Source organism: Salmo salar, chromosome ssa11 (genome assembly GCF_905237065.1).
Source record: "Salmo salar chromosome ssa11, Ssal_v3.1, whole genome shotgun sequence".
Lineage (NCBI taxonomy): Eukaryota > Metazoa > Chordata > Actinopteri > Salmoniformes > Salmonidae > Salmo > Salmo salar.
The window spans coordinates 74,420,282-74,434,284 of record NC_059452.1 but is presented as its reverse complement, the minus strand read 5'-3'; the positions used below and the strand labels follow the sequence as shown (position 1 = coordinate 74,434,284).

The 14,003-nt window shown below is 43.5% G+C and overlaps 1 protein-coding gene across 3 annotated transcripts in view; it reads left to right on the top strand.

Moving 5' to 3' along the window:
- Window positions 1-14,003, top strand: part of LOC106563138 (netrin receptor UNC5D) — a 339,367-nt gene that overhangs the window by 299,562 nt on the left and 25,802 nt on the right. For all 3 annotated transcript variants that reach the window (XM_014128394.2, XM_014128393.2, XM_014128391.2), the window contains 2 exons: window positions 9,309-9,716; window positions 10,322-10,409. In XM_014128394.2, coding sequence (XP_013983869.1) covers window positions 9,309-9,716; window positions 10,322-10,409 — 496 coding nt within the window. The remainder of the gene's footprint in view (window positions 1-9,308; window positions 9,717-10,321; window positions 10,410-14,003) is intronic.

Below are 14,003 nucleotides of genomic sequence, written 5' to 3'. Positions count from 1 at the left end.
ATCTGAAAAAAAGGCATGAACTCAGTCACGCGCGCGGCCTTGGGAGCGAGCTGAGTTCATCTTCATTCCGAAAGAGAAAGGAATTGTCCAGTTGAAGATTTATGATAAAAACATCCTAAAGATTGATTCTATACATCGTTTGACATGTTTCTACAAACTTAGTAAGCGTGAACAAAATGGAGGTATTTGGACATAAAGATGAACTTTATCGAACAAAACAAACATTTATTGTGGAACTGGGATTCCTGGGAGTGCATTGCGATGAAGATCATCAAAGGTAAGTGTATATTTATAACTCTATTTCTGACTTCTGTTGACTGCACAACATGGCTGGTATCTGTATAGCTTCTTTTGGTGTCTGAGCGCTGTACTCAGATTATTGCAAAGTGTGCTTTCGCCGTGAAGCTTTTTTGAAATCTGATACAGCGGTTGCATTAAGGAGAAGTGTATCTAATTCTGTGCATAACACTTGTATATTTTATCAAAGTTTATGATAAGTATTTCTGTAAATTGATGTGGCTCTCTGCAAAGTCATTTGAGGTTTTGGAGGCAAACATTACTGAACATAACGCGCCAATGTAAACTGCGATTTTTGGATATAAATATGAACTTTATCGAACAAAACATACATGTATTGTGTAACATGAAGTCCTATGAGTGCCATCTGATGAAGATCATCAAAGGTTAGTGATTAATTTGATCTCTATTTCTGCTTTGTGTGACTCCTCTCTTTGGCTGGAAAATGGCTGTATGTTTTTTTGTGACTAGGTGCTGACCTAACATAATTGTTTGCTGTGCTTTCGCTGTAAAGCCTTTTTGAAATCGGACACTGTGGTTGGATTAATGAGAATCTTATCTTTAAAATGGTGTATAATACTTGTATGTTTGAGGAATTTTAATTATGAGATTTTTGCTGTTTTGAATTTGGCGCCCTGCACTTTCACTGGCTCTTGTCAAATCGATCCCGCTAAAGGGATTTGATCCGTAAGTTGTTTAAGTCTCATGTAGTAGTCCAACTCACTAAGAAACACAAGTTGGAATCAAAGCTTAAAGTTTAAGAATCTCTCTCAATTATAACACACACACTCATTAGCTCATTTCACTCTCTATTGGCCATTAGCGGAGAGTTTTATACAGATAGTTGTTGCTATGGAGGGGTGTTTGTTACACCTCTATTGCAGTGACAAGTACTTTGAGGCACTTCCCGTTGTCATGGTGAGGTGTTTTTAGCGTCCCAGTTTCCATAGTGAAGAGATTGTTGTCGTTGAGACCAGGAAGTTGTTTAACACAATTGTTGCCAGGGTTTGCTGTGGTTGTCAGTAGTTACCACAGCCAGGTAAGGGTTAGGCATGAGGTTAGCAGTGTGGTTAAGGTTAGCGTTAAGGTTAGGTTTAAAATCATATTTTAAGAAGATAAATTATAGAAATAGGTGGGGTTTAGCCATAATTGTGGCTGTGGTAACTAGTGACGACCACTTGCCCTCCAGCCATAATTGACATTCACTGTGTCACTTATTGGACCACTGATGACTAACAGTTAGCACACCACTATAAATCAAATCACATTTTCATTGTCACAATTTGTAAACAGGTGTGGACTAAACAGTGAAATGCTTACTTTCAGGTCCTTCCCAACAATGCAGAGAGAAGGAAAATAGAGAAATATATACTGCTCAAAAAAATAAAGGGAACACTTAAACAACACAATGTAACTCCAAGTCAATCACACTTCTGTGAAATCAAACTGTCCACTTAGGAAGCAACACTGATTGACAATAAATGTCACATGCTGTTGTGCAAATGGAATAGACAACAGGTGGAAATTATAGGCAATAAGCAAGACACCCCCAATAAAGGAGTGGTTCAGCAGGTGGTGACCACAGACCACTTCTCAGTTCCTATGCTTCCTGGCTGATGTTTTGGTCACTTTTGAATGCTGGCGGTGCTTTCACTGTAGTGGTAGCATGAGACGGAGTCTACAACCCACACAAGTGGCTCAGGTAGTGCAGCTCATCCAGGATGGCACATCAATGCGAGCTGTGGCAAGAAGGTTTGCTGTGTCTGTCAGCGTAGTGTCCAGAGCATGGAGGTGCTACCAGGAGACAGGCCAGTACATCAGGAGACGTGGAGGAGGCCGTAGGAGGGCAACAACCCAGCAGCAGGACCGCTACCTCCACCTTTGTGCAAGGAGGAGCAGGAGGAGCACTGCCAGAGCTCTGCAAAATGACCTCCAGCAGGCCACAAATGTGCATGTGTTTGCTAAAACGGTCAGAAACAGACTCCATGAGGGTGGTATGAGGGCCCGACGTCCACAGGTGGGGGTTGTGCTTACAGCCCAACACCGTGCAGGACATTTGGCATTTGCCAGACAACACCAAGATTGGCAAATTCGCCACTGGCGCCCTGTGCTCTTCACAGATGAAAGCAGGTTCACACTGAGCACGTGACAGACGTGACAGAGTCTGGAGACGCCGTGGAGAACGTTCTGCTGCCTGCAACATCCTCCAGCATGACCGGTTTGGCGGTGGGTCAGTCATGGTGGGGTGGCATTTCTTTGGGGGGCCGCACAGCCCTCCATGTGCTCGCCAGAGGTAGCCTGACTGCCATTAGGTACCGAGATGAGATCCTCAGACCCCTTGTGAGACCATATGCTGGTGCGGTTGGCCCTGGGTTCCTCCTAATGCAAGACAATGCTAGACCTCATGTGGCTGGAGTGTGTCAGCAGTTCCTGCAAGGGGAAGGCATTGATGCTATGGACTGGCCCGCCCGTTCCCCAGACCTGAATCCAATTGAGCACATCTGGGACATCGTGTCTCGCTCCATCCACCAACGCCACGTTGCACCACAGACTGTCTAGGAGTTGGCGGATGCTTTAGTCTAGGTCTGGGAGGAGATCCCTCAGGAGACCATCCGCCACCTCATCAGGAGCATGCCCAGGCGTTGTAGAGAGGTCATACAGGCACGTGGAGGCCACACACACTACTGAGCCTCATTTTGACTCGTTTTAAGGACATTACATCAAAGTTGGATCAGCCTGTAGTGTGGTTTTCCACTTTAATTTTGAGTGTGACTCCAAATCCAGACCTCCATGGCTTGATAAATTGGATTTCCATTGATTATTTTTGTGTGATTTTGTTGTCAGCACATTCAACTATGTAAAGAAAAAAGTATTTAATAAGATTATTTATTTCATTCAGATCTAGGATGTGTTGTTTAAGTGTTCCCTTTATTTTTTTGAGCAGTGTATATATTTTTTTTATCTCGCATAGCTCATTAGTACACCCTTGTGGTTGAATATATATGTATCTATTGTAGGTCCTAGGATACAACAATGAATAATGTAGAACAAATAAATACCATCAAAGGATACCTTACAACTTACTATAATGAAAACCTTGTGAAACAGCTGTGAAAATCAACCTGGCAATATTTAAGATTTTAACACAAACCTTTATATTTTTTGGTACTGTTGTGACAGATTTATTTTCACTGATTTTTGTACACTCTCATGGCAATCATAGATTAAAGACTAAAATACAGAATCTTAGTGTGTGGAATATTGAGGAGGTGGTTGCTGTGTGAGTGGGAGGTTCTGTCTGTCACTTGTTCTCAACAGGAGCCAGTCTCGGAAAGGGGACTTGAAGAGAGAGACTGCAAAGTCCAGGCGCTGCTGCTCTCTTTGTTCTGAGTGTTTGCAGTGCTCGTGTTTTTAGTTAATCTGTGTATCTCACATATTATGTGCCCAGTATGATAGAGCAAGAAAACTCTTAGCAGATAACGACATGACAATTAAGAAGCTGTAGATGATGTAATGAAAAGTTGGAGGGTGGTTGGTAATGGAGGACATCAGGTGGATCCATGTCTGGGTGTTGGGAAGAACCCCTAGGTCCCGGAGAACAGGAGCAGAGTTAATGGGAACAGGGTAGGAGACAGACAAACAAGCAAAAACACAGGTTACACTTTACTGTGAGAAAATGTGAGAGATTAGTGCAGTGTTATGAATGGGAGACTTTTCAAACACTTTTGGAAGGTATAGCCTACCTCAAGCTGGTCCCCCTCCAACTCAGGGCACAGAGAATCAGACTGATCCAAAATCACTGGTTCTGGTAGATGGGATACCTCCTGGGGGGCTTGGACAGTCAGTGGTCCTAAAGTCATTTGGAGAGGTAGATTTTTTTAAATATTCACCTTAACAGATGTTGACCCCAGCTAAGAGCGAAAGAGCAGCGAGATTTCCCAGGTCTCACCTTCCTTTTGTCCTTCTTCCAAACCAAGTAACTCACCCGGATGTAGTAGCACTTGGTCCCTCTTCTTGATTCTGCTCCGGTAGCTCTCCTGTTTCTCCTGCACCTTGTCGATGTTCAGTCTCACCTTGATTGATAACAGGAATAAATGCAATTATATTTCATAATACAAATACAATTATATTTCATAATACAAATACATTTCTTACATATCTCTTGGAGGGCCAGAAATGTGTAGAAAAGGGCTGCTTTCACAAGCTCCGTGTTATGGAATAGGCGCAAACTTTAGGGGATTGACCTGCAGCGACTACAAGAAACGGTAAGTCTTGCATAAACACACAGGGAGCTATTCAATATTCAAAATAACGTCACCGTGTGACGCACGTGTACGTCAATTGACTCCTTCATATTAGAGATTGCGCACCAGCTGTTGTTAACAAAGACACACCACCCCCTTGAGCTTACCCATCACTACTGTTCTGTCCTAATGATGCATAGAAAAACCAGCTAGTTGTACATTATCCATGTCTTTGTTCAGCCAAGTTTCCAAAAAAATATAAGATATTACAGTTCTTCAGGTTCCGTTAATAAGATAGTCTCGAACGGAGCTCATCCAATTAGTTCTCCAGTGATTGTACATTTAAGTGATAATGCCAGAGAAGCCGGTGTTTGGAGGATATATTGGCACAGGTGTTGTTAGGCCCAAGACGATCCGTGCCAATATATCTTCTAAACACCGGCTTCAAGGGCATTATCACTTTTTTACCAACATATTCAAATAATGATTGACATATTGTCATTAAAAACGTTATTTTGATGAATTTATTCATAGTATGTCATCCTTCTACAAGATATAGTCCCGACACAAATCTAGGGTTGCTACCCAAGCCGGCTGGTAATTCATTCTATCAGGTCGGTTGCCAGACACAACCCAGTCGTTCAGTGTTTTTGTTCTTTATCTAGTGACCAGACCCGACCCAGTCGTTCAGTCTTTTTGTTCTGTATCTATGGACAGTCGTTCGTTCTAAATGTTCCATTGCCATGCTGGCTGGTAATGTTCTTATCCCTTGCTTTCTAGCTAGCCAACAATGGCTAACTTACAGTCACATCAAACAGTGCAGCCAGAATAACATCAGTAGCTGCATTTGCATTTGTTTAAGCTGTTTTCTAGTGACATGTATTTGGCTGGCATAGACAATGTGCTCTCTCGTCATAACACTGTTGTTCAGAGGAGCTAACCAACAACACAGTTTCAAACTGAAGCTGGAAAGACTGCAAACTAGCTGCACTTGGTTATATATATATCCATAAAAATGATGCCAGCTGATTCATGATTTAGACTGGCTGAGAAACACGGCCTGCCTGTCTGTCTCGTCCCGACTCTCGACACGTTCCTTACTATGGGACAGCTGGAGATCGAATTTGAAAATGTAGGCGAGACAGACAGCAAGATGTATAAAAATCTCCACTGTTGAAAACAAAATGTTGGTCTAAAAGAAATGTGAGATTGTGTCTAGATGCTTTTTATAGTGGAGATCAAGTTTATAAATTGCCTGGCTGGGCTGATGAGACAGTGGATTGCGAAGTCAGATGGAACAGAGTAAATAGGCATTTCAACATCTTAGATTTAGCCGGTGGTAACTTGTGGAATAGACACTGGCTGGAATGTTCAAAAAAGTTACGATGCCCACAAAAAAACAGGAGCCTGTAAAACGGCCGCTATACACTGAATCTACAAAACATAACACCTTCCTAATATTGAGCTGCACTCCCCTTTTCCCATAGAACAGCCTCAATTCGTTGGGGGCATGGAATCTACTCGGTGTCGAAAGCATTCCACGGGGATGCTGGCTAATGTTGACTCCAATGCTTCCACAGTTGTGTCAAGTTGGCTGGATGTGCTTTGGGTGGTGGACCATTCTTGATACACACAGGAAACTGTTGAGCATGAAAAACATAGCAGAATTGCAGTTATTGACACAATCAAACTGGTGTGCCTGGCACCTACTGCCATACCCCGTTCAAAAAAAACATCTGGGTCAGATAGTTTAGATCCTTTCTTCTTTAAGGTTGCAGCCCTTATCATCGCTAAGCCTATCTCTGACCTTTTAACCTGTCTCTTCTCTCTGGGGAGGTTCCTATTGCTTGGAAGGCAGCCACAGTGCATCCGTTATTTAAAGGGGGAGATCAAACTGATCCTAATTGTTCTAGGCCAATTTCTATTTTGCTCTGTTTATCAAAAGTGTTGAAAAAAACTCAATAATCAACTGACTGGCTTTCTTGATGTCTATAGTACTATAGTATTCTCTCTGGAATGCAATCTGGTTTCCGCTCAGGTTATGGATGTGTCACTGCAACCTTAAAGGTCCTAAATGATGTCACCATTGCCTTTGATTCTAAGCAATGTTGTGCTGCTGTTTTTATTGACTTGGCCAAAGTTTTGATACGGTAAACCATTCCATTCTTGTGGGCCGGCTAATGAGTATTGCTGTCTCTGAGGGGTCTTTGGCCTGGTTTGCTAACTACCTCTCTCAAAGAGTGCAGTGTATAAAGTTAGAACATCTGCTGTCTCAGCCACTGCCTGTCACCAAGGGAGTGCCTCAAGGCTCGATCCTAGGCCCCACGCTCTCAATTTACATCAACAACATAGCTCAGGCAGTAGGAAGCTCTCATCCATTTATATGCAGATGATACAGTTTTATACTCAGCTGGCCCCTCCCCAGATTTTGTGTTAAATGCTCTACAACAACGCTTTCTTAGTGTCCAACAAGCTTTCTCCGCCCTTAACCTTGTTCTGAACACCTCCAAAACAAAGGTCATCTGGTTTGGTAAGAAGAATGCCAAGAAAGAATACTACCTCTGAGGGTTTGGAGCTTGAGGAAGTCACCTCATACATGTACTTGGGAGTATGGCTAGATAGTACACTGTTCTCTCAGCACATATCAAAGCTACAGGCTAAGGTTAAATCTAGACTTGGTTTCCTCTATCGTAATTGCTCCTCTTTCACCTCAGCTGCCAAACTAACCCTGATTCAGATGACCTTCCTACCCATGCTAGATTACGTAGATGTTCTTTACCATTCGGCCATCAGACTTGCCACCAATGCTCCTTATAGGACACATCACTGCACTCTATACTCTGTAAACGGGTTATCTCTGTATACCCGTTGCAAGAGCCACTGGTTTATGCTTATTTATAAAACCCTCTTAAGGCCTCACTCACCCTATCTGAGATACCTACTGCAGCCCTCATCCTCCACATACAACACCCATTCTGGTGGTCACATTCTGTTAAAGGTCCGCAAAGCACACACATCCCTGGGTTACTCCTCTTTTCAGTTTGCTGCAGCTAGCCACTGGAACGAACTGCAAAAAACGCACCGTCTCTTCATTCAAACACTCAATCATGGACATTAAGAATGTCACAGTTGTGGCTGCTTCACGTGACGTATAGTTGTCTCTAACTTCTTGCCTTTGTGCTGTTGTCTGTGCCCAATAATGTTTGTATCATGTTTTGTGCTTCTACCATGTTGTGCTGCTGCCTTGTTGTGTTGCTACCAGGCTGTGTTGTCATGTGTTGCTGCCGTGCAATGTTGTTGTCTTAAGTCTCTCTTTATGTAGTGTTGTGGCTTCTCTCTTGTTGTGATGTGGGTTTTGTCCTATATATTTTATTTTTTATCCCAGGCCCCCGTCCCCGCAAGAGACCTTTTGCCTTTTGGATGGCCGTCATTGTAAATAAGAATTTGTTCTTAACTGACTTGCCTAGTTAAATAAAGGTAAAATAAAAACAATCCAAAAAATGTAAGTGGATTTAACAGTTGACATCAATAAGGTATCATAGCTTTCACCTGGATTCCAGCGCCATTCTTCTTTCCGGCAAGCCAATATCAGAACTGTGTCCGATGCTGCTAGCAGCGCAACAGTACACCAACCATGGGTAACCAATAGTTGGCATGCTGCTGTCAGCTACCCCCACAAAAATACTATAGTATACTATGGTATTAAAACCCATGTTGAAGTGTTATATACACAACCAGTCTGTTAAGCAGATGTGTTTTCTGTGGTTTTCTGGGACAGTATCTGAAACCTGTGGACCTTCTCTTTCCAGGGCTCTCTTTCCTAAATCCCAGTCCTACAGTATGGAGCTCGAAATAGCCGCCTGATACGATAGATTCAGTTTTCCAAATGCTACATATCCTTTGTCATGAACACGGAGACTCAGCTGCATTGAACCAAAACATTTTTTATTTTTTTTATTTCACCTTTATTTAACCAGGTAGGCCAGTTGAGAACAAGTTCTCATTTACAATTGCGACCTGGCCAAGATAAAGCAAAGCAGTGCGACAAAAACAACACATAATTACACATGGTATAAACAAATGTACAGTCAATAACACAATAGAAAAATCTGGATACAGTGTGTGCAAATTAAGTAAGGAGGTAAGGCAATAAATAGGCCAATAGTGGCGAAGTAATTACAATTTAGCAATTTACACTGGAGTGATATATGTGCAGATGAGGATGTGCAAGTAGAAATACTGGTGTGCAAAAGAGCAGAAAAACAAAAACAAATATGGGGATGAGGTAGGTAGTTGGTTGGGTGGGCTATTTACAGATGGGCTGTGTACAGCTACAGCGATCGGTAAGCTCCTCTGACAGCTGACGCTTAAAGTTAGTGAGGGAGATATGAGTCTCCAACTTCAGTGATTTTTTAAATTTGTTCCAGTCATTGTCAGCAGAGAATTGGAAGGAAAGGCGGCCAAATGAGGTGTTGGCTTTGGAAACAGAACATCTCCGTTATACTATGTACACTATATTTTTGGTTTAGTTTTTAGTTACACTTTTTAGTTACACTTTATTGCAATTTAAGATTATATTTATTAGTCAATCCAGTCCTTTCAGAGCCACTGGGGGTCATCAGTGATGATAGCTAGGAATCAGTTTGTGACTAGAGGTCATCAATCACATTGTCCATATATTTTTGTCTGTCAATTAACTAATCAAACAACCAATCATCCAACAGATAACTTAACCAATCAACCAATCATGTATTCTCTCTTTTCCAGGCAACCCCCTGTTGATCAACTCATCCCAGCAGCCGGACCTAACGGTGTCACGGACCTACACCAGCCCCATCTGCTTCCAGGACTCCATGGATAAAGAACTCATATCTCAGGAGCCTTCGCTCTTCGACCCCCTGCCCGACCTCAAGGTCAAAGTTCACTCCTCTTTCATGGTGTCCCTGGGCGTGTCAGAGAGGGGGGCCGAGTACCACACCCAGAAAGCCCACCCCCAGACCTTCCCCCGGGGACTGGCGCCCGACTACAGCGGTGTGGGGTTGGAGGGGACCCTGAGAGGAAGGAGGGAGAAGACCCTCCTCGGCCCCCTTGCACCATCTACGCCATCCAGGCCCCCACTCAGGACGGCCGGGGTGTTCGGACACGCGGGAGGGAGGCTGGTGGTGCCCAATACAGGTGAGTGTTGTGGTTCGTAAGGGCAATGTACCACACATGCAAACCCGCACATACACAGGCATGGATGTTTGAAGGCTTCCACACACACAGGTCCACATACCACATACATAGAGGCGCACACACGCACAGAGGAGAGGATCACGATATACATACACACACACACATGCACGTACGCACACACATTGCTGGGTGTCAGGTCTATTTAGTGCAGGTGACAGTCAGAGAAGCCAGTCAGGGACTCTGGGGCTCTCAAATCAATGTTGCCAACAGTGCACCACACACACACACACACACACACACACACACACACACACACTACCACCAACACTGGAGCCCACAAACAATTCCTCTCTAGAGTGCTAATCTAACTTGCCAGTAGATTAAAGTGTCACAAAGGACAGGAGACAGCAATGTGCGGCAGTGTGTGTGGATGAGTGAGATCGTAGTGTGTGTGTGTGTGTGTGTGTGTGTGTGTGTGTGTGTGTGTGTGTGTGTGTGTGTGTGTGTGTGTGTGTGTGTGTGTGCATGCACATATGTGTGCAAGCGTGTGCGTGTGTCTCGTGATCATCTCCTCTGTTCCTCTCTCTTTCTATCTCTGTCTGTAGGCGTGAGTCTGTTGGTGCCCCATGGGGGGATAGCTGTGGACACTACCTGGGAAATGTACATGGTCATCAACCAGGAGGACAGCAGCAGGTATAACACGACACACAGATATGGCACAGAGGATCAGGCTGCCTGCCTCCCTCTCTACCTCTTATCGCTCTCTCTTTCATTCTACCACTTCATCTCACTCCATCTCTCATCCTGTTTTCCCTATTTCTCACACTATCTCTCCCACTTATTAACACCCACACGCACTGGTGTATGCAAGCACACACACCCACACACTCGCTCGCTCACTCACTCACTCAGACACACACACACACATTCCAACATACAAATACACACACACACACACACACATACAGTGGTTCCTCAATTAAAAGTTGCTTCATAATATGGTATAGGATGCGGTATGCCGTGGTATGGTACTAAAACTATCCGCCGCCATTGTTGCAACCCCTATTACCAGTCTGTTCAACCTCTCTTTTTGTATTGTCCGAGATCCAAAAGATTGGAAAGCTGCCTCGGTCATCCCCCTCTTCAAGGACATGACACAATGACACCCTAGACCCAAACTGTTACAGACCTATTTCCATCCTGCCCTGCCTATCTAAAGTCTTCGAAAGCCAAGTTAGTAAACAGATCACTGACCATTTCGAATCCCACCGTACCTTCTCCACTGTGCGATCTGGTTTCCCGGCCGGTCACGGGTGCACCTCAGCCACGCTCAAGGTACTAAACGATATCATAACCACCATCAATAAAAGACAGTACTGTGCAGCCGTCTTCATCGACCTGGCCAAGGCTTTCGACTCTGTCAATCACCGTATTCTTATCGGCAGACTCAATAGCCTTGGTTTTTCTAATGATTGCCTCGCCTGGTTCACCAACTACTTTGCAGACAGAGTTCAGTGTGTCAAATCGGAGGGCATGTTGTCCGGACCTCTGGCAGTCTCTATGGGGGTACCATAGGGTTCAATTCTCGGGCCGACTCTTTTCTCTGTATATATCAATGATGTCGCTCTTGCTGCAGGCGATTCCCTGATCCACCTCTACGCAGACGACACCATTCTGTATACTTCTGGCCCTTCCTTGGACACTGTGCTAACAAACCTCCAAACGAGCTTCAATGCCATACAACACTCCTTCCGTGGCCTCCAACTGCTCTTAAACGCTAGTAAAACCAAATGCATGCTTTTCAACCGTTCGCTGCCCGCACCTGCCCACCCGACTAGCATCACCACCCTGGACGGTTCCGACCTAGAATATGTGGACAACTATAAATACCTAGGTGTCTGGTTAGACTGTAAACTCTCCTTCCAGACTCATATTAAACATCTCCAATCCAAAATCAAATCTAGAATCGGCTTTCTACTTCGCAACAAAGCCTCCTTCACTCACGCCGCCAAACTTACCCTAGTAAAACTGACTATCCTACCGATCCTCGACTTCGGCGATGTCATCTACAAAATAGCTTCCATTACTCTACTCAGCAAACTGGATGCAGTCTATCACAGTTTTGTTACCTAATCACCTTATACCACACACACTGCGACCTGTATGCTCTAGTCGGCTGGCCCTCGCTACATATTCGTCGACAGACCCACTGGCTCCAGGTCATCTCTAAGTCTATGCTAGGTAAAGCCCCGCCTTATCTCAGTTCACTGGTCACGATAACAACACCCACCCGTAGCACACGCTCCAGCAGGTATATCTCACTGATCATCCCCAAAGCCAACACCTCATTTGGCCGCCTTTCCTTCCAGTTCTCTGCTGCCAGTGACTGGAACGAATTGCAAAAATCGCTGAAGTTGGAGACTTTTATTTCCCTCACCAACTTTAAACATCAGCTACCTGAGCTGCTAACCGATCGCTGCAGCTGTACATAGTCCATCTGTAAATTGCCCACCCAATCTACCTACCTCATCCCCAATCAGTTTTTATTTTATTTACTTTTCTGCTCTTTTGCACACCAGTATTTCTACATGCACATCATCATATGCTCATTTATCACTCCAGTGTTATTCTGCTAAATTGTAATTATTCGCTCCTATGGCCTATTTATTGCCTACCTCCTCATGCCTTTTGCACACACTGTATATAGACTTTCTTTTTTTTCTACTGTGTCATTGACTTGTTTATTGTGTTATTGTCTTGTTTATTGTTTACTCCATGTGTAACTCTGTGTTGTTGTCTGTGTCACACTGCTTTGCTTTATCTTGGCCAGGTCGCAGTTGTAAATGAGAACTAGCCTACCTGGTTAAATAAAGGTGAAATAAAATAAAATAAAAATGGTACAGTGTGTTACAGTGCTTACCGTTAATGCCCACCAGAGGGCATCTTTGAGAACATCTACACTTCATGATTACAATTTTATTATATATTTCATTGTAGGCCTATAGGAAGAAAAAAAGGAAGAAGGTCAAGCAAGCCGAATTTCAATATTGTCAGAGTATTGTATGAAATACAATTGGGCATTTAAATGCAATTCAATCTGGTAGTTTCAATTCAAATGTGACTCGTTCCATTCTCTATTCTCTTGTTGATATAATATCCTGGCCTTTATGATTATTTTCATTGTAGCCCATTCTCCGGTTCACAGCACTGTATTGGTTTTGACTGACAGCTGTTATAAACTTGAGCTCCGCACGCGACTAAAAGATGCCCCTATCCCTCCCTCTAATTGGGCCTTTGCACATTTGTAGTGTAAATCAGGGAAATGCTGTAAATCGATAGGAGTCGATGTGTTTTGACCTTAGAGTTGAATGCGATAATTTTAGTTTTAAAGCCACCAGATGCTTCTTTCTATTGTTGTTATTTATTCGGTAATGAGTTAAGCACACAGACTCAGCCATAAATTAGTGAGTCTGTGTGCCTGCTTGAGTGGATGAGCTGAACTCTTCAGAAACCAACGACAAAGTTACTATTGAAGGCTTGGCCTATTTAGAAGGCTATTTTGCATGTTTTAATTGGTTCAGATAGAATCTAGATTCGGGCCTACTACCAATTAAATGTTATTTATTTCTCTGCGCCCCTCACTGCATCAAGACCGAATTGTGTGCTTTATATGAGGCTTTCATTTAGGAAGGTCATAAAAAACATGATACTAAGATAATGTATTTCAAAAGAACAGAATAGCATGTTTTGAGTTTTATTCATCTGTGCTTAGTAGCCGAGGCTATATGGCTGCGCCATTCTTTATCCTTATCATTAAGTTAATTCAAATTCAATGTTTACAATGATCAGTTTCTGTCTGGTTTCTATCACCCATTCATCAAGAGACACATTAGCGCCTGGGTACCAATGATTTACACCGAACCTAAAAGCATAATCAGCATTCTAACTCCCCCTTGCGGTGATGCAATATACCGTACTATATACCATAAATATACCTCAATGCACTGCGACGTAACCTGAAAACGTTTAATTGAGGAACTGCTATATACACTGCCCAGCATGCAGCCTTAGCTCATCTTGCACACTCTACAGGGGAGGACTTGATGTGTCAGGAAGAGGCTGGCAGTTGCAGACACGGCCCTGCAGATTGCAGCATAGCCCTGAGCGACTGACTCAGCCCCCTCCTTCCTGTGTGACTAGTTAAGGCTGTGAATGTTAAAGTCTTCAGTGTTAAGGGTATCTGCCATCATTTGTCAGATAGAACAAGACAGACAAAGAGAGAGTCTA